The sequence below is a fragment of the Trichomycterus rosablanca genome, chromosome 18, assembly GCF_030014385.1.
Source record: "Trichomycterus rosablanca isolate fTriRos1 chromosome 18, fTriRos1.hap1, whole genome shotgun sequence".
Taxonomy (NCBI): domain Eukaryota; kingdom Metazoa; phylum Chordata; class Actinopteri; order Siluriformes; family Trichomycteridae; genus Trichomycterus; species Trichomycterus rosablanca.
Window position 1 is genome coordinate 26,386,430 of NC_086005.1, and position 27,094 is coordinate 26,413,523.

At 40.3% G+C, this 27,094-nt stretch overlaps 1 protein-coding gene across 1 annotated transcript in view; it reads right to left on the reverse strand.

Moving 5' to 3' along the window:
- The window catches only part of cblb (Cbl proto-oncogene B, E3 ubiquitin protein ligase), a 63,582-nt gene extending 36,965 nt beyond the window's left edge, over positions 1-26,617 (reverse strand). Inside the window, exons 1-3 of the mRNA XM_063013600.1 lie at positions 26,416-26,617; positions 25,693-25,870; positions 23,171-23,421 (exon numbers count right to left, since the gene is read on the reverse strand). Coding sequence (XP_062869670.1) covers positions 23,171-23,421; positions 25,693-25,860 — 419 coding nt within the window. The 5' untranslated portion in view covers positions 25,861-25,870; positions 26,416-26,617. The remainder of the gene's footprint in view (positions 1-23,170; positions 23,422-25,692; positions 25,871-26,415) is intronic.
- Between the last annotated feature and the right edge of the window lie 477 nt (positions 26,618-27,094).

The window sequence follows — 27,094 nt, forward strand, 5'->3', positions numbered from 1 at the left end:
TGTATATCTATCTATCTGTCTGTTTGTACAACTGTCTATCTATCTATTTGTCTGTCTATCTGTCTGTCTGTCTCTCTGTCAGATCAATCGATCGACCAATCTGTCTGTCTGACAGATAGATCAATCGGTCTGTGTCTGTCTGTAAATCTATCTATCTGTCTATCTATCTATCTGTCTGTCTGTTTGTTTATCTGTCTATCTAACTAGCTAGCTAGATATCTGTCTGTCTGTCTATCTATCTATATGTCTGCCTATCTGTTTGTCTATCTATATATCTGTCTGTCTGTCTATCTATCTGTCTGTATAACTGTCTGTCTATCTATATGTCTGTCTATCTGTTTGTCTATCTATCTATCTATCTATATTTATATATGTATGTCTCTCTCTCTCTATCTATCTATCTATCTATCTATCTATCTATCTATCATCTATCTATCTATCTATCTATCTATCTATCTATCTATCTATCTATCTGTATGTCTGTCTGTCTATCTATCTGTCTGTCTATCTATTTATGCAGACCAGCACTACTGGGATGATGTCTGTTGTGTTTGACAGTACAATGTTCCCACTCGGTCAGTATTTAATTCATACGTGTAAATAACAGCTTGTTTTACACTGAAGCAGTTCAGCATGATCAGAAACACAACGAAGAGAACGAGCTGGAGCCGCACAGCAGAGACGTTCTGTAACCGAATCAGTTCCTTCCTTCCCACCGGACTCGTTCATTCGTTCAAATCTGCTTTGCTCTGAATATCGTTTAACAAAAGTGTATCAGCTCGGCGTCTGTGTTCAGGCCTCGTTACCAAAAAAGCCCAAATAAATATTTATTTGAGACGTAGAGAGTGTGAATGTAGTTACAAACGTATAATACATCCCCAAGTGCTGCAGTGTAACCGCATCTGGGCTAATTAGCTAATCATACGTTCTTCAGGCTGTGCTGATGAACTGTGTGTGTGTGTGTGTGTGTGTGTGTGTGTGTGTGCATGGTGCTTGATTTTAAATTAGCATCTAAATACTCTCTTCATGTTACTGCTGCCCTGGTAAAGCAGCAATCAGAGGAGGACTGATACGTAAAAAACCAGCCGTTATTAGCAGGACAGTTGGAGTAATGATATCAGACATTCCTGACATTTCCTGTTTCCCTGACCGGCTCTGAAATAACTCGATGTTCGGCACATCTGTATTAACGTCAATATCAATCAAGTTTAACGTCTAATACAGCGTAAAAGCTCCGGCCGTTAGACACGAGGATGGACGGACGGATGGATTTTTTAAAGCCATGGCAACCCACGGGTCATTTCCATGGCAGGAAGCGTTAGTGATGGGTCTGACCAGTGATAGATCAGGGTTTAAGTCTGTCGCTGAGAGGAATTTAAGAAAAATCATTAGAAATTGGAGTGAATAAACACAGTCTATGCACTACAGATAGCACATAACATAATTGCTAGCCTGAGACTCCAAACTTGCAGCCAAATGCCATTCTAGATTCTGTTAAATGCACAGCTAAGCACTTACATGCCATGCACTTCTCCCTGTGCCAGTGTGTTTTTCCATGCTGGTTTGGGTGGCATCATCTGCCCCCTCATAGTGGTTGTGACGAGACCACACAGTGCAAAATGCCAATCAGCTTCTTGTTCTGCCAGAAGGTATGTATCAGCCCATGCTGCTGCCTACCTAAAGAATGCACACATATGTTTTCATATTACCCCTTACACACTGATGGCAGTGGGGCATGAACCAGCAACCTTCTGTTTACTATTCCAGCATCTTAAACACTTAAGATGCCTAATGTCTTGGCTTCACATCCCCATCTCACCTCATGAACCTTGAACCTCCTCCTCATTTGTCTTTTTGCACAAAACACTGCATTTTTGCACCTTTAGAATGATTTACTTGCCTTTTTGCACAAGATAAGATAAGATTCCTTTATTGATTCTCATGGGGGAAATTCGAGTGTTACAGCAGCTCCAGTACAGTGTAAGTACAGTAAAAATAAATAAATAAATAAATAGATGACCTAATAAATCTAATAATCTAATACATAGATAATTAATCTAATAAACAGATAAATAATCTATTATATAGATAGATAATTCTACTAGAGCTATTTACTCTTTTCATTTGGTATAGTAATTAGTTTTAGCTTTTTTAGTTTATAAGGTGTGATTAGTCTTATGTGCAATATAGAAACTATATACATTTGAAATGAATAGTACGTGTCATTATATGAATTAAATAAGTCATTTGTAGATGTGCAAGTGTCCCGAGAATGAACATTTGTGTGCAGGCAGTATTGACATTAATCAATGCGTCCCTAATATCTGCTGCTATAAAAACCCTAAACTGCTAACTGTATAGGGCAGTTGTAGCCCAGTGGTTAGGGTACTGAACTACAGGTTGGACAACATGTTGCCACTGTTGGACCCTTGAGCAAAGCCCTTAACCTTCAGTTGCTTGGATAATATACTGTCACAGTACTCAGTTTCTTTCTGGAGGAACGTAGTATGTACAGTACTTGTGTAAAGCTTACACTCCAGATATAATAAATAAATATGATATAACATTAATACCTTTGAGAAACTATGAACAGAACGAAATAAATACATGAATTTAATCTGATATGACACAGAAAACATTCCCGTTTACAGAAGAGTCTGGATGGGGCCGAGCTGCCCACGCTCGGCTCGCTCTGGCACATACACAAGGATTTATTATCAGGAGAACTGCTGCCTCAACAACAACACTCACTTCCGCCCAATCACAGCACAACACATGGACACCAGACGTCCAGCTCTGCTCCTTTTACAATGAAGAAGTTTTTCTTTACGCAATTCACGTGAAATAATTCTAAAAGTTTAGTTTAATTACGACAGTAGAAACATTTTTGGAAGAAAGAAGTATTTATTTATTTATTAGGATTTTAACGTCATGTTTTACACACTTTGGTTCCATTCGTGACATTCATCAGTTCAAGTCGTTAATGCTTTTTTTATTTGTTTTTTGGTTTTTTTTGTTTATGTATTTTCTCCCCTTTTTCTCCCTTTTAGCGCGTCCAATTGCCCGACTGCGTCATGCTTCCTCTCCACCAATGCCGTTCCCCGCTCTGATTGAGAAGAACGAAGCTGACCCACGCCCCCTCTGACACGTGCGCAGCAGCTGTATGCATCTTATCACCTACACTTTGACGAGTGCAATGCAGATCAGCACTGTGTACGGAGAGACACACCCTGACAGCACGCTTTCCCCATCTCTGTGTAGGCGCCATCAATCAGCCAGCAGAGGTCATCACTGCATCAGTTACGAGGAGACAGCAGGCCAATCGTTGTTCACGTGAACGCTCAGCCCAGCCAGCAGGCAGAGCTGAGACTCGATACGATGTATTCAAGATACCAGCTCTGGTGTCTTTAATGTTAAACACAGTCATGGACAATTTAGTATCTCCAATTCACCTCACTTGCACGTGTTTGTATTGTGGGAGGAAACTGGACCTCCCAGAGGAAACCCACACAGACACGAGAGGAACTAAACTCCGCACAGAAAGAACCCGAACCACCCAAACCTAGCAATCAAACCCAGGACCTCCTTGCTGTGAAGCGACAGTGCTACCCACCGAGGATTGAATGGCTTATTATCTTACACATCATAATCTGTCTGTCTGTTCCATGTTGAGCTTTCAGACCGGATCTGACGGTTATTCCACACAAATGCAGATTCGTCTCATATTCGCACTTTGATACTCATATCTCGTGTTCGTACAGGGTGAATAAGGTGGCACTGATGGTGACGTACACGTGGGGAATGAAACGTGACAGAGGATGATGGAATGAAGTGAGAGATTTCCTCACAGTAAACTCTTACTCAGAGAGCAACCACGCTTCGACTCTGACAGATTTCGGGATCACCCAGGAAGCACCGATTACGAATGCACTTACACACACACACGCACGCTCGCTGGCATTTGTGATGAATTCGGGTACTTTTACACTCACATCAGCCCCCGATCTTCCCACCCTTGGCTCCCGTGGAGCGGGTCAGCGTGGTGAACGTGTGCTGTGGTTTGACGTCTCATGTCTGGCTCAGATCTGACGCTTCATGAGAACTGGCAGCCTGTAGAAGTCGAGCACGACGAGCAAACTCCAAAACTCTTCGACTGCGGAAGGTTCTCGGCATGATCTTGGCGTTTTCCTCGTAGCCATGTTCTCGTGCTTTGATGTTAGTCTATAATCTAAACTGTCTTTTTACAGACGGTAATAAGTGTAATAATAGCCCCTAACTTATCCAATCAGTGTCTGGGAAAATCGTAAGTCCAGGTACAATAATATACACGGATCAGACATGACATTAACACCACCTCCTTGTCCATTTTATCAGCTCCACTTACCATATAGAAGCACTTTGTAGTTCTACAATTACTGACTGTAGTCCATCTGTTTCTCTACATGCTTTGTTAGCCCCCTTTCACCCTGTTCTTTAATGGTCAGGACCCCCCACAGGACCACTACAGAGTAGGTATTATTTAGGTGGTGGATGATTCTCAGTACTGCAGTGACACTGACATGGTGGTGGTGTGTTAGTGTGTGTTGTGCTGGTATGAGTGGATCAGACACAGCAGCGCTGCTGGAGTTTTTAAACACCTCACTGTCACTGCTGGACTGAGAATAGTCCACCAACCAAAAATATCCAGCCAACAGCGTCCCATGGGCAGCGTCCTGTGACCACTGATGAAGGTCTAGAAGATGACCGACTCAAACAGCAGCAATAGATGAGCGATCGTCTCTGACTTTACATCTACAAGGTGGACCAACTAGGTAGGAGTGTCTAATAGAGTGGACAGTGAGTGGACACGGTATTTAAAAACTCCAGCAGCGGTGCTGTGTCTGATCCACTCATACCAGCACAACACACACTAACACACCACCACCATGTCAGTGTCACTGCAGTGCTGAGAATGATCCACCACCTAAATAATACCTGCTCTGTGGTGGTCCTGTGGGGGTCCTGACCATTGAAGAACAGGGTGAAAGCAGGCTAACAAAGTATGCAGAGAAACAGATGGACTTTTATAATAAACAAATGCTTCATATTCCAGCTATCAGTACATTTTTAAAAGTTAGTGTAATCATTAATTTCAGTAGCTTTATTTACAGTCTAATCTAATGACTGCAGAGGAGCGTAAGAGATTAATCAGTCAGCTGATAACAAAATACAAAACTCTTTAATCAGTGCGGGACGTTAAGAAGTCGGTCTCGCATTCATTCCATTTTTGAGAATGTTTATGATTAATAATTAACCACAAACCAACAAAGAAACCATTGTTTAAATGTTCCGGTCAATAAAAAAGTCATTGAAATTTCTTTCCTACAGACAGACGACGGTTGATTTGAAGTGAAAGTGGACAGAGAGCGGATTTTAGAGTCGCCTCCTTTACCCACCTTCAGATTTACCCCCTTCCAAAAGCAGTTCAGCTTTTATATTATTAAAATCATAACTGATGCAACTGTGACATGTAAACATGCAAACTCAACACAGAAAGGACCCTGGCTGCCAGCTGGGGAATTGAACCCAGAACCTTCTCAGAGCGTAGAACCTAAAGCACTTAGCAACACTAGTTTACCGAGTTTAGGCATTCATTAGGGCAGTTGTAGCCTAGTGGTTAAGGTACTGGACTAATAAGCAGAAAGTTGCTGGTTCAAACCCCACCAATGCCAGGTTGTCACTGCTGGGCCCCTGAGCAAGGCCCTTAACCCTCAATTGCTTAGACTGTATAATGTAAGTCGCTTCGGATAAAATCGTCCGCTAAATGCTGTGAACGTAAATGAGTTTGAATGTTCCAAATTCCCCTCCTCACTGTCATATTGCTGCCCCTGACGTTCAGTTTAGAAACTTTCCAAGCTTCCACAGAGCATCAGCATCCTGTAAAGCAAAACAAAACCTGATCCAGTATTTATTTCCTTACTGTAAATCTTTTTGAAAGTAGATACGAACACATACACACACAGACGACTGGCAGGAAGCTAAGGGGAACTGGGTGACATCACGGTCGTGTAAAGGACGCTACGACAGGGCGGCTTCCTGCACCGGTGTCCGTGTCCACGCCGATACAATCTGCACGTGCTCAGAAGAGAGCGCGAGTAAGATCCGTCTCAGAGGAAACTACATTGTGCTTGGTGTGGAGCGGAGTGAAGTGGAGGTTTGACACACGTCACATGTCATGTATCAGAATTGTGGCACATGTACTGTATATGTATACTATATATCTATGTATGGGGGTGTGCACATTTTTTATCTTTGCACTGTATTACACTTCATCTATACCAGCCCTACGATGTATACCAAATGTTCCCTCCATATGTACCCACAGACTCTGTGTTAAACTGTGTCGTTGTGATTATGCAGGTACTTGTTTGTATAATGTGAATCTACTGTATATAATCTATATTATATCATAATTTATGCATCTATCTATCTATTTATCTATATATCTGTCGTCTGTCTGTCTGTCTATCTATCTCTGTCTATCTATCTATCTATCATCTATATATATATATATATATATATTTATGTCTATCTGCCCATCTATCTGTCTCTCTGTCCCTCTATCTATCTATCTATCTATCTATCTATCTATCTATCTATCTATCTATCTCTCTGTCCCTTTATCTATCTATCTGTCTGTCTGTCTGTCTGTCTGTCTGTCTGCCTGTCTATCTATATATATATATATGTCTATCTATATGTCTGTATCTGTCTATCCATCTGTCTGTCTCTCTATCTATCTATCTATCTATCTGTCTATCTACAGTAGCTGTCTGCCTATCTATAATGGCTTAAAAAGAAATCAGCATAACAAGCCTAGCAGTTAAGGTACTGGACTAGTAATCAACTCACCACTGCCAGGTTGCCACTGTTGGACTCTTGAGCAAGGCCCTTAACCCTCAATTGCTTGGACAATATACCCTCACACTACTGTAAGTCACTTTGGATAAAAAGCATCTGCTAAATGCTGAATATGTAAATGCAAGCATTGTGTGTTCCCGTCAGAAATGCATGGACTGCGCATGTATAGACGCCGGGCTGTTCATTTACAGTATAGAGTAAACAAGGGGAATGATAACTGGGTTACAGCTACATCCTGTTTCCTGACCCGCCGCGATTAAAGCCGGCTGATTGTGTGCTGATGGTTTTAGGAAGCAGCAGTAAAAGGGAGTCGGTTACAGCAGCAGAAGAAGCAGCTGGGCGACGTTCTCATGATTGTGTGTGTTCATCGATGCAATGGGACGCGGGAGGCCTCGAACACAAGCACACGTACCTCAGACATTCCTCCCATCAGCTGGACTGAGTGACCACAGAGCGATACGAGCAAAATCCTCTATTAATAAATCACTATAGAAAAGATCCGTCTATAAAGTGCACAGGTTATTACGTCATCAGTAGAGCTTCACAGGAAGAAGGGTCTGGGTTCAATTCCCCAGCCAGGTGTCCCCAGTGCTTTCTGTGTGGAGTTTGAATGTATCACTGTGTCTGTGTGGGTTTCCTCCTCACACAAGTCCAAAAACATGCAGTCAAGTTAATTAGAGCTCTTGAATATCAGGACTACCTGCTTGTTTGGAAGCTGGGGTCGGAGCGCTGGGTCAGAAATTGTACAAAGCCCCTGGAGCAGTCAGGGTTAAGGGCCTTGCTCAAGGGTCCAACAGTGGCTGCAACTTTTCAATTGATAGTCCAATTGAAAGCTTTACCCACTAGGCACCCTCAATGCCGGTCCCAAGCCTGGATACATAGGAGGGTTGCATCAAGAAGGGCGTCCACCAAAAACTGCGCCAACAGAAATCATTACCATCAGTTTCAATCATCCAACTCGCTACCATGATGGAAATTGCATAGCTTGGTATTTACAGCCATATCATTGACAGCCCTGCTACTCAACACATGCCATTTTCATCATTATGGTGCAATTCCAACCCCCAAAAATCTTATTCTGATTATGAGAGAGTTGATTATTATTATTAGAGGAGGCCAGGGGCCAAACTCTAGACGTTTACCAGGGTTTAGGACTGAAAAGAAGAAGCAGACAAGACAGTCAGCTATTTTTTTTCACTTCTGCTCAGTTCACTCTTATTTATACCCTAATTAGTCATTTTCAGTTACCACCCACTAGCTACCAACCATGTGTGGGTGATGGCTAACCCATGCTTCCTCCTTTTTCTCTCTTGTTTCTGCTTCTTACGCTTTATACTTCCTTCTTTCTTCGACAGGAGTTTATTTACATATTTATCCTCCGCTGCACCCCAGACGCCGACGGCTGAGGCGCGGTCAGCATTATCGACAGTGGATCCCAAGTTTAAAACCCAACACAAGACGCCTGAAAGCAGTCGCTTAATGATCCTGCACTGGTCACCAAAGCTCGAGATGGTCAAGTTGGACTCGAGCAGTCGAGCAGTAATGAAGCTGTTCACGGTCGGCCGCGTCCAAATCAATACGGGCTCCAGCAGAGCAGAACTGCTGGGGGGGTTCGAGGGTCTCTCTCCGTCTCTCTATCTGATTAAAGAAGGAAGTCAGAGCTGTTCCACACTGTAACATCACTAAATGTGTGTGTGTGTGTGTGTGTGTGTGTGTGTGGAATATGGAGGTCTAATTAGCTCAATTTTAGCAGAAATGTGCTGAAGGGCTCTCAAGACTTACAGGACTGAAGGATTCGATTCCAGTAGCTAAGGCTCACCAGGAAGTGTGTATTTTTGGATTAGAGAGGTTCTAATAACTGATACTCATCTTATTTACACTCTGGTTAAGAGGAAGGTGTGTGTATGTTGGTCCAGAGCCTCACCGGAAACAATGAAAGAAACTCACCACGCCCAGCTTATTCCTTTCTATCTGAGTTCATGGCACTGACTGAACCTGACTGTGTTAGGATTTGTTCTTGAACTTAAGTTTTAATAATAAATAAAATCTAAAAGTCTAGAGTAATGAATCACAAACTTACACTGTGAAAATTATATATTACAACAAAATAAGTTGCTTTTAATGAACAGTTTAAAAGCATGAACACTCAAATATATACAAAATGTATTAAATTAATGCTTTCCTTAAATTACAACTGTGATTATGTTTTTTTTTGTCACATCCCCTTCACTGGTTCCAAAATGTGCCTTGTGCACTGTGTGTAGTGTGTATAATGTAAATAGTGTATATTGTATATTGTATATATTGTGTATATTGTGTAGAGTGTATAATGTGTATATTACATATTGTGTATGTTGTATATTGTGTAATTTATAATAAGTACATTGTGTATATTGTGTATGTGTATATTATAAATTGTGTATATTATAAATTGTGTATTTTGTACATTGTGTATATTGTACATTGTGTATATTACATGTGTATATTGTACATTGTGTATATTATATATTGTGTATATTGTATATTGTGTATACTGTATATTGTGTACATTATATATAGTGTATAATGGGTATAACGTGTATATTGACTATAGATTGACTATATATTGTATAATGTGTGTAATGTGTATATTGTGTATACTGTGTATATGGTGAATACTATAAATTGTGTATATGGTGTACATTATATATAGTGTATAATGGGTATAATGTGTATATTGACTATATAGACGATTGAGAGTTTTAAAAAGGGTCTAAAAACTTTTCTTTTTAACAGATGTTATGACTGTTAAATTAACGCTGATTTTATGATGTATGTCTCATAATGCTATGTTTATATTTGTTTTATATTTCATGTTTTATATTACTGTTTTTCTGTAGCACTTTGAGATTTGTTTTCAAATGTAAAGTGCGTTATAAATAAAATGTATTATTATTATTATTATTATATATTGTATAATGTGTATATTGTGTATACTGTGCATATGGTGTATATTATAAATTGTGTATATGGTGTATATTGTATAGTGTGTATATTGAAAAATGAGTATATTGTATATAATGTTTAGTGTGTATATTGTGTATAATGTATAACACATGTGTATATTGTGTATTGTGTAAATTATATATTGTGTATAATGTGCATTGTATATTGTGTATAATATGTATATTATATATTGTGTACACTGTGTACATTGTGTATATTGTGTATAATGTGTATAATGTGTATATTACATATTGTGCATATCGTATATTGTGTGTATGGTGTATGTTTTGTATACTGTATATTGAGTATTATGTATATTGTATATGTTTTGTACACTGTATGATGTGTTTATTGTGTATATTGTGTATGTTGTTAATTGTGTATAATGTGTATATTGTGATGTTACTGTGATGTGTTTTGCAATGCATCATGGTCCTGGAGGACTGTTGTTTTGTCTAGTTTGTAATTGTATAAAGGTAAAATGACAATAAAACCTCTTAAACCCTGAAAGCACTTTATTTCCATCTCTTGGAGGTGTTTTGATTGGTGTACTTTATTTTTTAACTGATAAGATCAAAGAATTTATAGATGTTTGATCCTAGAGATTTCTGTACTGTTACACTCGAGCTCTGCCACTAGGACGCACGGATCAGCTCAAAGAACTAAAACTGAGTTCGTCTCCACCCACGTTCACGCCAGAAGATTCTCCAGACTTTAATCTCCAAAGATTAGAAGTCAGGCCTCGAGAGAATACTGTGCATCTCCAAAGTGGCTAATGAGGGGTGTGTGTGTGTGTGTGTGTGTGTGAGTGTGTGTACATATTTGGTGAAGCCTGACCCTCTTGGGATGGTTGTGTGTTCTTTATGTGGTTATTTAGAAGCCATATAAGAAGGAAGGCAGTATCGTAAGCAGGCAGACACACACACACACACACACACACACACACACACACCTGCAGTGGAATAAATCAACCGTGTCAGCCAGACTCCCAACGGACGAGGGCCTCAAAAACCAATCAGTTTTGTGCAAAACACCTCCAGACGATCTGCACGTCTGCCATGAGGAATTAGCCGGCCGACGGCCAACGGCACAGGCAGCGACGTGACAAAGTGGACTTATTACCAACAACAAAAAAGCATCTTCTCAATCTCACTCAGAATAAAATCCTCCACTTTAAGCTCCAGCTGTCGGGATCGTGATTGATTTTCACCCTAGGTTTGACCGGTATTGACTCTGACGTCTCACCTGCTTTGTTACGAGGAAACCTAACGCTAGCGGACGCAGCGAGACCCTCGGAGGCGCTCGCACACAGCCAGGCATCCGGGCGGAGCTCTGATAGACGGTTCATTTAAACGTCCACGAATGATGCTGGCCGCTTTGTCAGGACCAAACACCAACACTAAGGAGTGAGGAAGCACCAGGGAGAAAGGAAACACATGTTTAGGTATTTAACACCGACACAAATAAAAACCACCCAGTAATTAGAGAAGTTTGATGCCACAGCTTTTCCAGATGACAGAAATGAAAAAAAGCCTTCCTGCCCTGCCCGGTTTGAGAAAAACGATAGGATGGAGAGACTGAGGTTCCTCATGAAGATACTGATCAGTAAAGCAGAGTACAGTAAGCGTGACTGGAGGCGAAGGAAGACTTGTGAGACTTCTGAGAGACGTGACGGTGAGCGTGTGTGTGTTTCTATGCATCTGTGCCTGTGTGAGCACAAGTGTGTGTGTGTGTGTGTGTGTGAGTGTGTGTGTGGTGATAATAAGAGGGTAAAAGCAGAAAGGAAACACATGAACAGGATGTAACTGGGTTTTTCCCCCTCCCTGCGTTTACTCGCTCTGTTCCCAGAACGCTTCACCTCCGGCCGAGACTGAGGAGCGACGCGGCTCCTCGAGACCGTCGGGCCTGAGATCGACGCCGGCTTTCATCTTCCTCTCTCCGAAGTGCAGAACTTAGATCTAACACCCTGATCCGAGCCTGGTCTGATGGTCCTGCATGATATTCTAATAAAAATCAGTAATAATAAAAGATTTCTAAGCTGCTTGCACAGACATAGTTGCATCAATATCTTCAAATTACAAACTTCATTGTATCTGTACAATTATATATAAGTATTCATTTATATTTACATTTACATCATTAAGCAGACACTTTTACCCAAAACCACGCAAAAACAACTGAGAGTTGACCTTTCGGCCTGTGGGAAGAACTCCATACATATTCATCCACAGGCCATCGCTGCCATCCCATAAAGATCAATAACCTAAATGACTTCTGTTTATAGACTGGGTTTCTGTATTTATAGTTTTTTCCGTGTGTAGGCGTAAAATATTTATTAGATAGATAAAACAATAAAAAAAAAGGGCCTTGCTCAAGAGCCCTACAGTATAGTACAGTAACTTGGTGATAGTGGGAATTGACCGATTTCTGGTCACTAGTCCAGTACCTCAACCACTGGGCTGGCACTGCTCTTATTTGCTGATATTTAAGCTTTATTTATTAACTTGTTAACTTGACCAAGATTCATATGAAGACAAACAAGGTTAAAAAAAAAAAAAGCAAAACACAGACGGCAGCGATTTTTCGCCCATCACTTGTCGCCATGTGGGCGTTTGATTGCCATGGTATAACTGGCGCCAAGCAAAAGAAAAAAAGCAAATGCCATGGTAGTACAGTGCAGAAGGTGGAACAGTGCTATAAAGCACAAATGGCCAACAAAATCCCAGTCTGTATGGAGAATTAGAACCAATTAGAACCCTCGGCCAAAATCCTAGCACTCAAAAACAAAACATTTACTTTATTCATTCATTTATTAAGTATCGATCTGTTGTGTCTCATTCAAATGTCATTTTTCAATCTGTCTTAATGATGTTATCTTTAATTTACTGATGAGTGAGCATCACTTTTAAAACCCCAAGTCTCAGTTCTTACATACAGTCACTGGCTTTTTTATTTAGGTGTGAAATGAACACCAGTTTCCTCGTGAAGCCGAACGCTGCACATCAAAATATAAAGTAGATAAATACAACACACGACCCGACATGCTTCCAATATGATCCAACACTGGTTAGGTTTACGGTTCAAGCCACACCACCATCTAGTTGCACCTGTTGGGCCCTATTTTGTGATTACGGCCTTGATGCAGCATACTTCAGACAATTCTAGATCTCCTAGATCATTTTGCATCATTTAGATCAGTAAAATAAATTTTTGACAATATTATCCACCACTGTAAAGCTTTTATGTTCCTTTAGCACTACTTCTGAACCACGGGAGTCTCTTATTAAGCTCTACAATCAGTACAATCAGTACAATTCATCGAGCTTAATGACATTAAGTCATTCAAGCCACACCACCACCTAGTTGCAACTCTTGGGCCCTTGAGCCAGGCCCTTCACCCCTAATTGCTCAAATTGTATTTAGTCAGAATTGTAAGTCGCTTTGGATGAAATGTAAATGTAGATGGAACAACAGCAAGAGAAACCAAACCTGTCAGTCATTCCAGTAAAAGTTCAGTCAGTTTTGATGTTTGGGACCAACTCAGCTCACCACAAGCCCCGAAATTTCATTTCAAAGTAGTTAAAACTTAGTTAGCTTAGTAGTTAACTTGTTTTTGTTTAACGATGCACAAAGAGGAAGCACAGCAACGTGTGAAAAAGAGCAGATAGTGTGAACAGAAGTGAATTATTTAAATTAGAAGCAGCTCTGATTAAACATGAGCAACACGCAGTAAAGAGAAGCTGTTACGAATCACGGAATGTAAGAACATGCAGTGTGTTTATACATCTCAGTGGAATTCATGTCCCTGACAGATATTTCAGTTTTAAATCGGCTTTTAATACACACACACTGATCTAGTAGCAAAGCAGCTCAGCTGAAGCTCGGCCCACAGACGGTAAAGATCTCAGCCGTATCTGATACTGAGACTTTTCCGAGCAGCCACGCCTATTTAACCAAATACTTTAGTTTTTCTTCTATCGTGATGTCTGACCACAGCATGTTTTCACACCAATCATCCGAAATGACGAGACACGTCAGTGAAACTGAACTGCAGCTGTCAAGAACATGCTAAATACACAACAAGGGAACAAAGATGCTCTGATTCTTACTGTTAATAATTCGGAACTGGGCGAGAGGCTGAAATCACATCAATGCTGTAATAAATGAAGTAATAATATGTATATTTTTATGAATATTAGTGGATTGTCAGTTATATTACAGTTTTACCATGAATTGAGCACTGAGGGGGGTCAAATCTACTGGGGAAGGTCGGGAAATCCTAAACAACGAATCCTAACAGTATGTTAGTGGAAGATGTTTATTTATAAATTTTACATTAGTATATTAGGGGACGTTTTGAGCAAATCTGAATATATTTTGTGATTACGGCCTTGATGCAGCACATTTCAGACAATTCTACATATGTTAGATATTTCTGCATCATTTTAAGCAGTAAAAGTAGTCAAAAATGATTGTAAAGGTTTATTTTCTTTACTACTGAACAACTGGAGTCTCTTATTAAGTTATACGATCAGTTTTACACTCGTCGTGCATCGAGCTTGATGACATTTAGTCATTGCACGTTTTTTCCTTTGGGCTCTTTGTCACTCGAAGTAAAAAAACAGACAAAGAAAAGAAAAAGCCAAGCTCACCGGTCTGAGCCATTTATTAGCAGAGTTTCACATCCACCACTTTTTCCATCTGCACTTTCGTTTCGTGTTTGAGTCAGGTACAGAAGCACAAACACAATACACAAAAAGGTTGCAAAAAGACTTTAACGGATGTTCAACAATAGAAAATAAAAGACTGAGAGTGTCTATTATTAACATGTTGTGGTGTCAGTTTGTGTAGCCACACGAGAATCTGCAACAAGGTTTGGCTTAGTATAACATAACAAAACATAATATAATATAATATAATACAATACAATATAATATAATACAGGGTGTCCCTAAAGTCTGGACACATAGGAAATATCACTAAATATAACTAACTATATAATTACTAAAATACACACACAGACATATTGCATCACAAATAGTGAAAAACACATTGAAGATGTTATAGATTAATATTCTAATAAAATAACATGTTGTTGAAAAATGCATTTTGCCTAAGTGTCCACACTTTAGGGAGACCCTGTATAATATAATATACTGTATAATATAATATAACAATGTAATATAATATAATACAATATAATATAATATAAGGAATTTTTGCACATTCTGACTAGTCTGTATAATGTTATCCTAAGAAAACCACATACTGATCAACAACACACAATAAAAATAATATATAAACAGCACAATCCCAATTCCTATGAGAAACACTATTTCTTTTTATGCTATTTTTTATTATATTTAAAATAAAATGCTTTTTAGTTATTTAAGAACCAAGTTGGGAATGACTGTTTATGCAAAGGTTTTCATTTGGGTTTCCCAGTAGTAATCATTATTGTAATCATAGTTTATTTATTTATTTGTTTGTTTATTTATTTATTTATTTAGTTAGTTAGTTAGTTATTTTGGAATTAAGGTAAACCGAGGTTTTATCAGAACTGGTAACTAAGACCAACTTGTTGACTTATTAGCTCAAAACAAAAAAAGAATTTTGTATCGTCCCAACTGTAACTTTGATAGCAGACAATTTATATACACTTTTATTTACACAACAATTATATTTTGGCTTGACTTTGACATTCTGACTAGTCTGTATAATGTTTTCCTAAGAAAACCACATACTGATCAACAACACACAACAAAAATAATATTTAAACAGCACAATCCCAATTCCTATCAGAAACACTATTTCTTTTTTATAGCCTTTTATTATCCCACAGGGGGAATTAGTACGATTAACTTAAATTAAAAAATAAATAAATTAACATAGGAGACTTCAGAAAACCTCTAGAAAAGAGGTAGAAAAAAAAGCAAGTATAGAAGATGAGCCGCCGTAACTGGCTGCCACTCAAGCAGCACCGGAAGTTCACTTATCTGGCTATTTTTAATTATATTTAAAATATAATGCATCTTATTTATTATTTAAAAACAAAGTTGGAAACGACTCTATGAATGTCTTTTTTGTGTGTGTGTTTATTTATTTTTTGGATCAAGGTAAAGCGAGGTTTATTAGAACCGGTAACCAAGACCAGCAAAACACCAGAATAATAATAACTGTATTACTATAGTGTAATAAATGTTAATAAATTCTGTTACTTTTGGATCATTGTGATTTTACATATACATTTAATATTATTTTTAAATTTGAATATTTATATTTTTAGTGAATAATTAAGATTTTGGACGGCTGTAATAACCTTCAGTCAAACAGCATTAACATTCAGCAACAAACTACGTTATACTAAAGCACACGGTCACAATTTGTGTAAAATTTAAGTAAAACTGAATGCTGAACTCGGCGAGGACCAAAAGTCTGAGACACCAGTTTGGTGTAATAAGAGCATCTCAAGCTGGCATGGACGTTCTGATGATCCAGGTTATCCCAGCATCCAGCATGATTTTACTTGTGATGTTACTGAACGTTCAGCTTTGTTTTTAAGTGGCCTATAAATGCTTGATGGGGTTTAAGGCAGGATGAGAATTAAGTCCAAACAAGTAAGCAGCACTTGTTGATCCTCTGCTTGTGCAGTAGAAATGATTTGTTGTTTTAAATAACAGCCGATGTAAATAACACGTATACGACAGTATAAATAACGTACAGTTTTGTTAGTGTGGGAAATGTGTTTAGAAGAGCTACTTTAATGAATGACGTAGAGCGATGAAGGTTTGGAAACCATCTCTGTTTACTCCCGGCAGATGACAGAGGGTTGAAAGGTGGGCCGATACAAACAACGTCCACGGTGTGTTTATCCACGCTGAGAGTGCTGGCGCTCGCCACAGGCTCTCTTAACACACACCCACTCACAAAGACAAGCTGATGAAACACTGTGAACCCACAGATCTTCAGATAATTCACCAAGGGCTTAAAAGATCAACAGGACTGCACAGATATCTAAAATGTTCCCACAAAAACATGTCAAATGTCATTTACCCGACCTCACTTTTCTTGGGGGGAGAACCTACACAAACAGACACTGAAAAGTATGAAGAAATCAAGCAACATCGACAGAAAAACCATTATAGTCATTAAAAAAATAATACATGAATTTGACCCGTCCTACTGGAGATAAAATATAAAACTCTAAATCACATAAATAACTTTAAAAATATGGAATAATGAGTTTATATAACGAAGTTTACATAATATACAGAGTTTACATAATTTAGCAGACACTTATCCAGAGATACTAACACAAGTGCTTTCCTGTGTAAACATCACCCTGCTCCGGTACCATTTCAGATCTCCTAAAACCCCGTTAGAACCTTTAATTAAGAGACATCAGTAAATACAGGGTCGGATTCATTTGTTTTATAGGTCATATAAGCCAGTTCTGCTCTGTGCTGTCTCTCAAGCTTAAAGGCCAAACCCGGCGTTCGGTTGTTAGAAGGAACTTCAGTATCTCTCACCATTTAGATCTAAGATCTGAGGTTTCCTCAAAGCCACAACCAGCTTCATGCACGTCCTGATGCTCAAAACAGACTCGTTTTCCCCAGTCAGGTTTATTTTCTTTATTTTCCATGAATGGAATCTAACAAGCTAATAATAACCTGAGACCTTTTGCTTAACACATGCTGGAAAAAGTTTGCAGGTTCTGCATTTTTTGCCTTAAGGACAGAGGAAGCTCAGTAGTTGCCACTGTTGGACCCCTGAGCAAGGCCCTTAACTCTCAATCACTTGAATTGTATACTGTCACAATTGTAAGTCAATGTGGATGAAGTTTGGGTAATGGGAGCTCAGCGGTTAAGGTACCGGATTAGAGATTAGAAGGTTGCTGGTTCAAGCCCCACCAAGTTGCCACTGTTGGACCCCTGAGCAAGGCCCTTAACCCTCAATCAGTTGAATTGTATACTGTCACAACTGTAAGTCACTTTGGATGAAAGTATCTGCTTTGAGTAGTGGGAGCTCAGTGGTTAAGATACTGGACGAGAGATCAGAAGGTTGCTGGTTTAATTCCCATTACTGTCCATTACGTTGGCACTGTTGGACCCCTGAGCAAGGCCTTTCACACTTGACTGCTCTAATCTTATTGTAATTGTTACAATCACGACTGTAAGTCACTTTGGATAAATGCATCTCAGTGGTCAAGGTACTGGACTAGAGATCAAAAGGTTGCTGGTTCGAGCCCCACCACTGCCAGGTTGCCACTGTTGGACCACCGAGCAAGACTCTTAACCCTAATTAAAATGAGAAAAGTCAGTAAGGGTTAGTAAGTCAGTAGGTACCATTAAACTGACCTTTATGGAGGTAAATTTGACCAGCGATTATCCTTTTATCCTTGACCACACCATGTCTTCCCTCGTCAGTCCTTAGCGGCAGCTTTCTCGAACAAATTAGCATCAGAACGGCAGACGAAAGCCGGCGTGAACTGTTAAGCTTGCAGCTGGTGTCTTTCCAATAAGCGCTGCTGTTCCCATTCATCTCTGAGTGCTGTTACATCAGCACTTCTATCAGGACTCGAATGCTTTCAGACCATCTCGGCCGTCAGAGGAGCGAATCGCTTCCAGTATAGCTCTGTGACTTTAACGCTACCTGTTTTGCCTGAAGGCTAATCAAATTTAAAAAAAGAAAATACTCACTGTGCTTCATCTATAGAGTATAGAGTGTGTTGACAAGTGAACACAATTTTATGGTTAACCAAAGTAAAGCATGTTTGTTTTTGCTAGACCCGAGTACGATAAATCTAAGGCTAATTGCCGTAGCCTGGCCTCAGCAGCTACTCTTTTAACTTAATTAGCTTCGGGCGTGATTAATGAGATCCTCTTCGCAGCGGGACAGTCTCCAAGCACAAAGTGGCTCTCATTCCGTCACCTCACAACAGTTCACTGACTTTATCTAACACATCCAGAATAAAAACATTACCCAGGCTAATTCTGTAACGCATTTAATAATAAACATTGAAGCATTACACATTTACACTGCATACACTACACTACAGGGTATTCCCTGGTGATTTGGGGGACGTGAATCTAGCGCCCATCATGCAAATTGAGACTACTTCTGCATGCTATTAGTGAACTGATTTCCCCCGGCGTGTTTGATCAGTCCGGTAGTTTGAGCACGGCAACGGCTATCCGTGAGCCTGTCAGTGAACACCAGAGGAAACCTTTATTCAGCCACTCAGCTCACAGACAGTCCCTCTCCGTTTTAATTTGTACATGCTACTGACACGATACAGCACGTTTTAAAGTTATACCGAGCATCATGCAGGTTCGCAGCTCTAACGTTCAGTTTTTACAGCTTGCCGCTTGCATCTAACTGAACTCTGATTCGGTTAGCTGCTGACCTTTTCAAAAATCCACCAATGAGACAAACTGTTCATATGACACAGTCAGAAGCGAAGCTAGGACAAGATAGAGAGAAGTGAAATCTCACCGTCGCATTTTAGATAGCAATCCCACGCTTACTCATATCAGATATAATCAGATTGAATGCGCCCTTTGATTAAAACAATAAAGTCTCATTCGTGCACACATTTCCTTTTTTATTTTCTCACGTTACCAAATGACGACACTGCAGAGCGTTCTGGTTTTTAAATAAAACACATTCTGTTAAAACCTGTGAGTGAAAATTTGAGAGGATATGTGGCCCATTTTATGTGTGGTGAGCTGACCAATGGGGCTTTTTTATTTATTTTTATTTATTTATTATTCTATTATAAGGTTGTGTGTTTTATTTTATTTTATATAAAAGGATTAATGGTTAAATATTTGTTATGAATACTAGCAAGACATTTGTATGTTTAATTAAAATTTAATAAACAAAGTGGGACAAAAAACTGCGAGTGAATAAACTGTCAGTACTGTAGGTCGGCTCTCATGCTCGGAGCTCAGTAGCACTGCAGTAGAAAGCAGCTTTACCATCATGTATCATGACAAGTGACAATATCGAAGCCCATTTCTTGTTTTTGATTTACTTGTCGACTGTCCACTCTGGACTCCCTCAAAAACGGACTCCGTGGACTGATCGATTGCTGAGTGTGCGCTCCCTGTGCTTACAAGGATCCCCGTCACAAGCAATTGATTTGTGATGTGTGAGCTGTACAGTGAAAGTTGTGTAGTGTGCTCTGAGCTTCAGGCACCGCACGGTTAGGGAGGGGAGCCGGTGTATTTAGACCCCTAAATCAAATCATATTTATATCGTATTCCGTATATATTTAGACCCCTGTATCACATCATAGTTATATCTTACTCTGTTTAAAGCTGTACTCTAAGGTATCTGAGCATGCTGTTATAAACGGGTAGCTGCAATAATTCAGTAACAATCAGATTCTTAGTGTGCATTTTAATACGGTCATTATTATTCAGAGTAAGCAATTCATTAGATTTTTTATAATGTTCTTTATCTTTCGGCTACTCCCATTTATAGGGCTCACTTACAAATGCACCTCCCAGTGGCTAGGTTGTTTCGACCATCACCCCTCCACAAACACCCTACCGGCAGATAGCACCGCTGAGAGTCGAATCCTGGATCGCTTTGTGCTATCAATCGGAAGTTGCCGGTTCAAATCCAGGCTCTGCTATACAGTCAGTGTTGGGTCCTTGAGCAAGGTCCTTAACCCTGTCTGCTTCAAGGGCGCTGAACAATATCCGACCCTAGACTTCGACCCCAGCTTCCGAACAAGCTGAGATATGCAGAAAAATAATATAATTGTACTGTACACGTGTATCTGTATATATGACAAATAAAGGTGTTCCGGACTTTACCACTGCGCCACCCGAGCGCCTAAAGTAAACAACTATTATTCTAGATTATTAAATCAGTTCTTTGGATTGTATTAAATGCAGCATGGTCATTTTGCTGTTAGAGAAGCAGATATCATGCTGCATGCACAATGTACCATGGCAGTACCACGTCCCTCCCACCCACCAAGCAAACCAGCCACTCCTTTGTCATCTTGACTGATCTTTAATAAGCAATTAATCTTCATCTGCACTGACTGCTTCAAACATATGAGCATACATATTTCATCATCCTCCTCTTTTGTTCCCAAAACAAGATCCCTTTGTTGTGCCGTAAAGCCTAGAGGGCACCCGAGCGCATCTCCTCCAGAGATATAAGACCCGCAGACATGCCAGACGTAGCTAACCATCAACCCAAACCTGTTCTCCCAACACTCAAAGTGTCACATGTCGTACAGCGATGGGTCCCGACAGCCTGTCACCTCGAGTCATCCGGCTAACAAACGCTGAACCTAAAGACACCTCCACACAGTCCATGAGCCCTGCACCCCCCTCAGCTTGTTTTCTCATCTTCCTCACCCCAAACACACACACACACACACACACACACACACAGCCCCTCGCCCGCCAGCCTGCTTTCTCCATTACGCCTCCCCTGCTGAGCCTGAATATTCTGAGGTCAGGTTGAGAGATCAGCGCTGTCAAAACGCCCAAATAAAACCTCTCTGCTTAAAGCTTTTCCAGAACCGACTTTGAGCACCAGCCACGGAGAGCGACTGGGAAATAAACCAATAACCAAAAGCGCTACCGTTTCGTGGAAATATCAAAGCATTTTATGTCCTTTTTGAAAAGCCAAGAGCGTTTCCTTTCATAGAAAGGAGCCAAAATGCTGCATAACTGCTAATTTGATACCGCACTTCAGACCAGATGCTGGAAATCCGTCTAGCTGTCAGGAAACCAGAAAACCAAAGAGCTAATAATTATTTTTGAAAGTTAAAGAAACGTTGCAGCATTTTCTAATCTGTACATCTGACGTGTCTGTCCTGCATCAGTAATTACCACAGACTAACGTTTGAAACCATTTTCTGGTACTAAAGAAGCACAAGAGTATGTTTACTTAAAAAATCCATTTTTCAGATCCCTATTCTGATATTTTTAACGGTTCTGAAATCGCACATGTGCTCTGTGGTAAATAGAAGGTGTATACACTGATCAGCCATAACATTATGACCACCTCCTTGTTTCCACACTCACTGTCCATTTTATCAGCTCCATTTACCATATAGAAGCACTTTGTAGTTCTACAATTACTGACTGTAGTCAATCTTTCTCTACATACTTTGTTAGCCCCCTTTCATGCTGTTCTTCAATGGTCAGGACCCCCACAGGACCACTACAGAGCAGGTATTATTTAGGTGGTGGATCATTCTCAGCACTGCAGTGACACTGACATGGTGGTGGTGTGTTAGTGTGTGTTGTGCTGGTATGAGTGGATCAGACACAGCAGCGCTGCTGGAGTTTTTAAACACCTCACTGTCACTGCTGGACTGAGAATAGTCCACCAACCAAAAATATCCAGCCAACAGCACCCCGTGGGCAGCGTCCTGTGAACAGATGGACTACAGTCAGTAATTGTAGAACTATAAAGTGCTTCTATATGGTAAGTGGAGCTGATAAAATGGACAGTGAGTGTAGAAACAAGGAGGTGGTTTTAATGTTATGGCTGATCGGTGTATGTGGTATTTCTGCTCTATGTGGTTAAATATTTCATCCATCGGACAAAATGCAAGTTTGTGGTAAAGTAAATAGAGACGAGGCTGTAAAATACTGCAGTATTACTAATAATTCTGCTTAAAATACACCATATGTATACAGTATATTTAAAATATATTACTTATCAATGCGTGTACAAATGAACAGATCCTGCACTCGCTCTTTGACCCCGGACTTTTTTATAGCACCCGGAATGACAAGCAGACGCCTGACTGAGAGGTTTGATCTCTGACCTCTGATCCGGTATCGATTTACTCCTCAATCTAACATGAATTTCAACAGCAATCAGTGACCGTCCATTCTGACGCTGTCCATTTAACGTCAGAGCACGAGAGGTATGCGGTACGAGAACGTCACATGACCTGAAGTCGTTTCAACCCCGCCTGTTTCGACACTTTCGGCACGTTCAACAAAGAGCAGTCGAAAAGGAAACAGGCTAATCCAGGGGATTAGACCTAAAAACCATATTAACACAAAGGCACTTATAGAAGACCAAAAAAAACATCTGCTGGTGTCAAAACACTCGGTCATGACTCAGAGAGGAACCGTCCAGGATAGCACAAACACTACACTGTTTAAAGAGTCACGGTGCACCGTTCCTCTAACAAAACGCTTAATACACCTCGTAGCGTGTACGCATTCCTGCTAAAAATAACAAGTTTGCACAATACAGACAAGCAGAGGTGAAGTGAAAAGCCAAAACTTCCTACCTGTCCTGCGACTGCTCTTCGTACATCCTCTCTTTGCCCTCTTTGAAGAGGCGTATGGCTCTTTTGGATTTTTTCATCAGACTGTCGATGTAGACCTTAAAGTAGTCGTTCTCGCTGAGCTGTGCGAGTTTCTGATTCTCCTCATACTTGCACAGGACCATCCTCAGGTGCTGGTAGGTATCCGGAAGGATGTCCAGAATGTACGGAGGGCTGTTCTTAAGCTGGAGTCTGGGGTTCTGACAGAAACGTACCTAGAACAACAAGTTTGAGCATGTGATTCAGACCTCTCATGATTAGGGCCCCTTTTAAATTCACATGAAAATGTGCTTTTTATTTTATTTTATTTTTTTTAAGAAAAGTACCACATTTTACGGCACTCATAAATTAAATAATAGAATAAATAGAAGCTACAATACACAGCACAGCTACCTTAACGGTTGAACGTAAACCTAGAACATCAAGCAACGGTGCAAAAGATGAAAATTCTCGTCCACAGAATTAGTTGTGAGATTTCCATTTTGACTAACCGGTTGCTAACTGAATTGCCGTAGGATTACTAGGACGCCTCATAGTGCAGATTAACCAGTAAACGTGAGCCACTTGAACGCTACACAAATGAAAAATGTTAAATCACTAAACACAAAGCTTAAAGTTTGAATTTCACAGCAAATTGCATATTACACTGGATTTTCACGGCCGTGAATTAGGTAGGGTCTTAATCATAACATAAGGGTTCGTAAGGTACTGGTACAGAGTTAACAATTATGTACATTAAGCCAAAACCTGCATCACCTTGCGAATATTTATTGATATGAACATGATATGATGAAGCAACTCTACTGTACTTGGGTGCTCAGGTGGCACAGTTGTCTATTATGAGATCTGGGTCGCATCTTAGCGGTACTACTGGCCAGCCGAGCATCTACACAGACATCACTGGCTAGGATTGGAATCCTGTCCAGGCTGTTACTGCTTTGCACAGTGTTTCCTGGTAAAACTGGACCTACCCTGACCCAAACCAGGATGAAGCATTTTGATTATAATACTAAACTTCCACATTTTATCTCTGCATCTATTGGTGATGATCTAAAAATGGTCATAAAAATTGTGCGAGATCGACACTGATCTGATGGTCTCTCTGATTTGTGAGACAGGAATTCTGTTTATACAACCCAATTAGCCATCTTTAAGCTTGGGAGATCGAAAGTGGGCAGGCAGAACCCTACTCCGTTTGTTGCCATGTCTGATGCCAGGCAGCTTGTTAAAATGCAATTGGCTAGCTACTTGTGATTGAGAAGAAGAATGTGCTCTTTTTTGTCCAGGATTGATTTGCAAAAAATCAGTGGTGCATTAGATTAGGTCAATAATTTTGAGGCTTGTTTTTACCAACACTGCTGTCGGGAACTGGGTAGCCTAGTAGGTAGAGCTTTGTGCTATCAAACAGAAAGTTGTGGGTCCGAATCCTGGCTTTGCCATGCAGCCACTGTTGAACACCCTCAGCTCCAAGGTGATATAAGGGTTGATTGTGTGCTTTGACTCCAGCTTCCAATCAAGCTAGGATGTGTAGAAAATAATGATATTGTAATGTACATGTCTATATGAGTATTAAGACAAACTAAGGCTGGGTGGCACGGTGGCTCAGTGGGTAGCACTGTCGCCTTACAGCAAGAAGGTCCTGGGTTCTTTCTGTGTGGAGTTTGCATGTTCTCCCCGTGTCTGCATGGGTTTCCTCCGGGAGCTCCGGTTTCCTCCCACAGTCCAAAGATGGGCCAGTGAGGTGAATCAGAGATACAAAATTGTCCATGACTGTGTTTGACGTTAAACTTGTGAACTGATTAATCTTGTGTAACTAAGGCGTTCAAATGTGTAATAGTAATCAAAATATATGCTCTAATTATTATTATAAAAGAAATCAATGTCATAACACACACAAGTCTATGACTATTGTATGTGGGCGGCACGGTGGCTAAGTGGGTAGCACTGTCGCCTGGGTTCGATCCCCAGGTGGGGCGGTCTGGGTCCTTTCTGTGTGTATTTTGCATGTTCTCCCCGTGTCTGCGTGGGTTTACTCCGGGAGCTCCGGTTTCCTCCCACAGTCCAAAAACATGCAAGTGAGGTGAACTGGAGATACTAAATTGTCCATGACTGTGTTCAGTATAACCTTGTGAAGATAAACTACCGTTTCCTGTCATGAATGTAACCAAAGGGTAAAACATGACGTTAAAATCGTAATAAACAAGCTATTGTATGTAAACTTTTAAGTACAGTGTATCCAAACTCATGACAACGTGTTGCCAGATTGAGCGGTTTCACGTTCCTTCGAAATTCCTTTTAAATCTGACTAACTAAGGAGAATGCTTAAAACTGACAGTTGATAATCACATTTTAGGCTGGTATAACACACATATGGGGATTTAACCCGCTCGTAGTTTGGGAACCGTTCCGAACCGGGCCTGTGTACACTAGTTTTGGTTCGGTTGGCGCAGGGAATGGAAGCGGAAGCAGGAGCTGGGAGTCTTTACCACTTTGTCCATGAGTTTCCATGTTTTTTCCACCGCCCTGCGATCGGCCGCGGCCTGTTTCGGAGGACCCACCGCGTCCTGGATGGCGTCGATTATTCCCAAAATGCGCCCTTTGCGCGGGTTCGGGGCGCGGGCACCCACACTCCGGCCTCCCAGTGCGGTTGCCATGTCCTCTGCACTGTGGGGGAGAGAAACTGGATTAGAAGTGGAACAGAACTAGTAGATTATGCATACTGCTTGCTTCATATTGTGGCAGAATAGTAGGCATCAGTTGTGCATAAAGCATATATAAAGAAGTCGTACTATTCTTACACACTATTTAGTATTTTATTTAGAGCTAAAACGGTTTAACAACTTTGTAAACAATGCAAAGCAGCCATTTGAAGATAATGCACTGGAAAACTATGCAAACACTTATATAAATAAATACATTCCATATTTCAGATCAATACTATCAGTCAGTCTGTTTTATAGCATATCATAGGTTAGACTAGAGATAAACATTGCACTGAACTTTAGTATTTCCTCGTACGTCTTCTTCTGTCTAACACTATAGATTAAAACATCCTATAGTTTAAAAAAAAACTTTAAATACGACTTAAACTCCAACATAAAACCACAACGCAACATCTACAATAACCTCCAGCAGGACTAGATGACCACGATGCAGCGTTCACTGTTTTAAAACTGTACATTCCGTTTTCAAATCTTCCATGAACTTACTGCGGCACAAGCACAGGGAATGTCAGCGCCCGAGTTCCCGAGTTCCAGCGACCAGGAAAGAAAACACGACCAACGCAGCCCAAATTCACAACAATATGTTACATCACTATTCCACCGTCCTGTCAGGAAAAGCCATTATTCCATAACGTATTCCGAAATGGGTGTAAAATAATTTAAGGATCCAGTTTTTCCTTCTCGGAGCAGTTGGTGTTCAGCGAACACGGCTCGCGTCCAAATCAGTACGCTTTAAAAAGCGAGCAGCGCTACACAACACACGGAGGGCGAGAATGGGCGGGGCTATGCAAATCAGCACTTTTTGTATCCAATCACAGCGAAGATGTTAAGTATAAAGGCGGTTACTGACGAAACCGGACATCGCATATGTATGCTAGCACAGCTGTGCTAAACAAAGGATTTGGCCAAATTACATGTTTACAACATTTATACACAGTTAATTTATATATATCAATAATAACTGTTAAAACATCTACTGATATTAAATAAATTCTATTTCTATTCTTTCTACCTGTACAAATGATTCCAGTGTCACTGCCTACCACACAATTCCAACATACAGTATAGCAAGATACACCCTCGTAGTTTGTAGAAATTTTTAAATAAAAATCATTTATTTTAATAAAATGCTGCTCCATTTTTCATTTACATTTCATTTTCATCA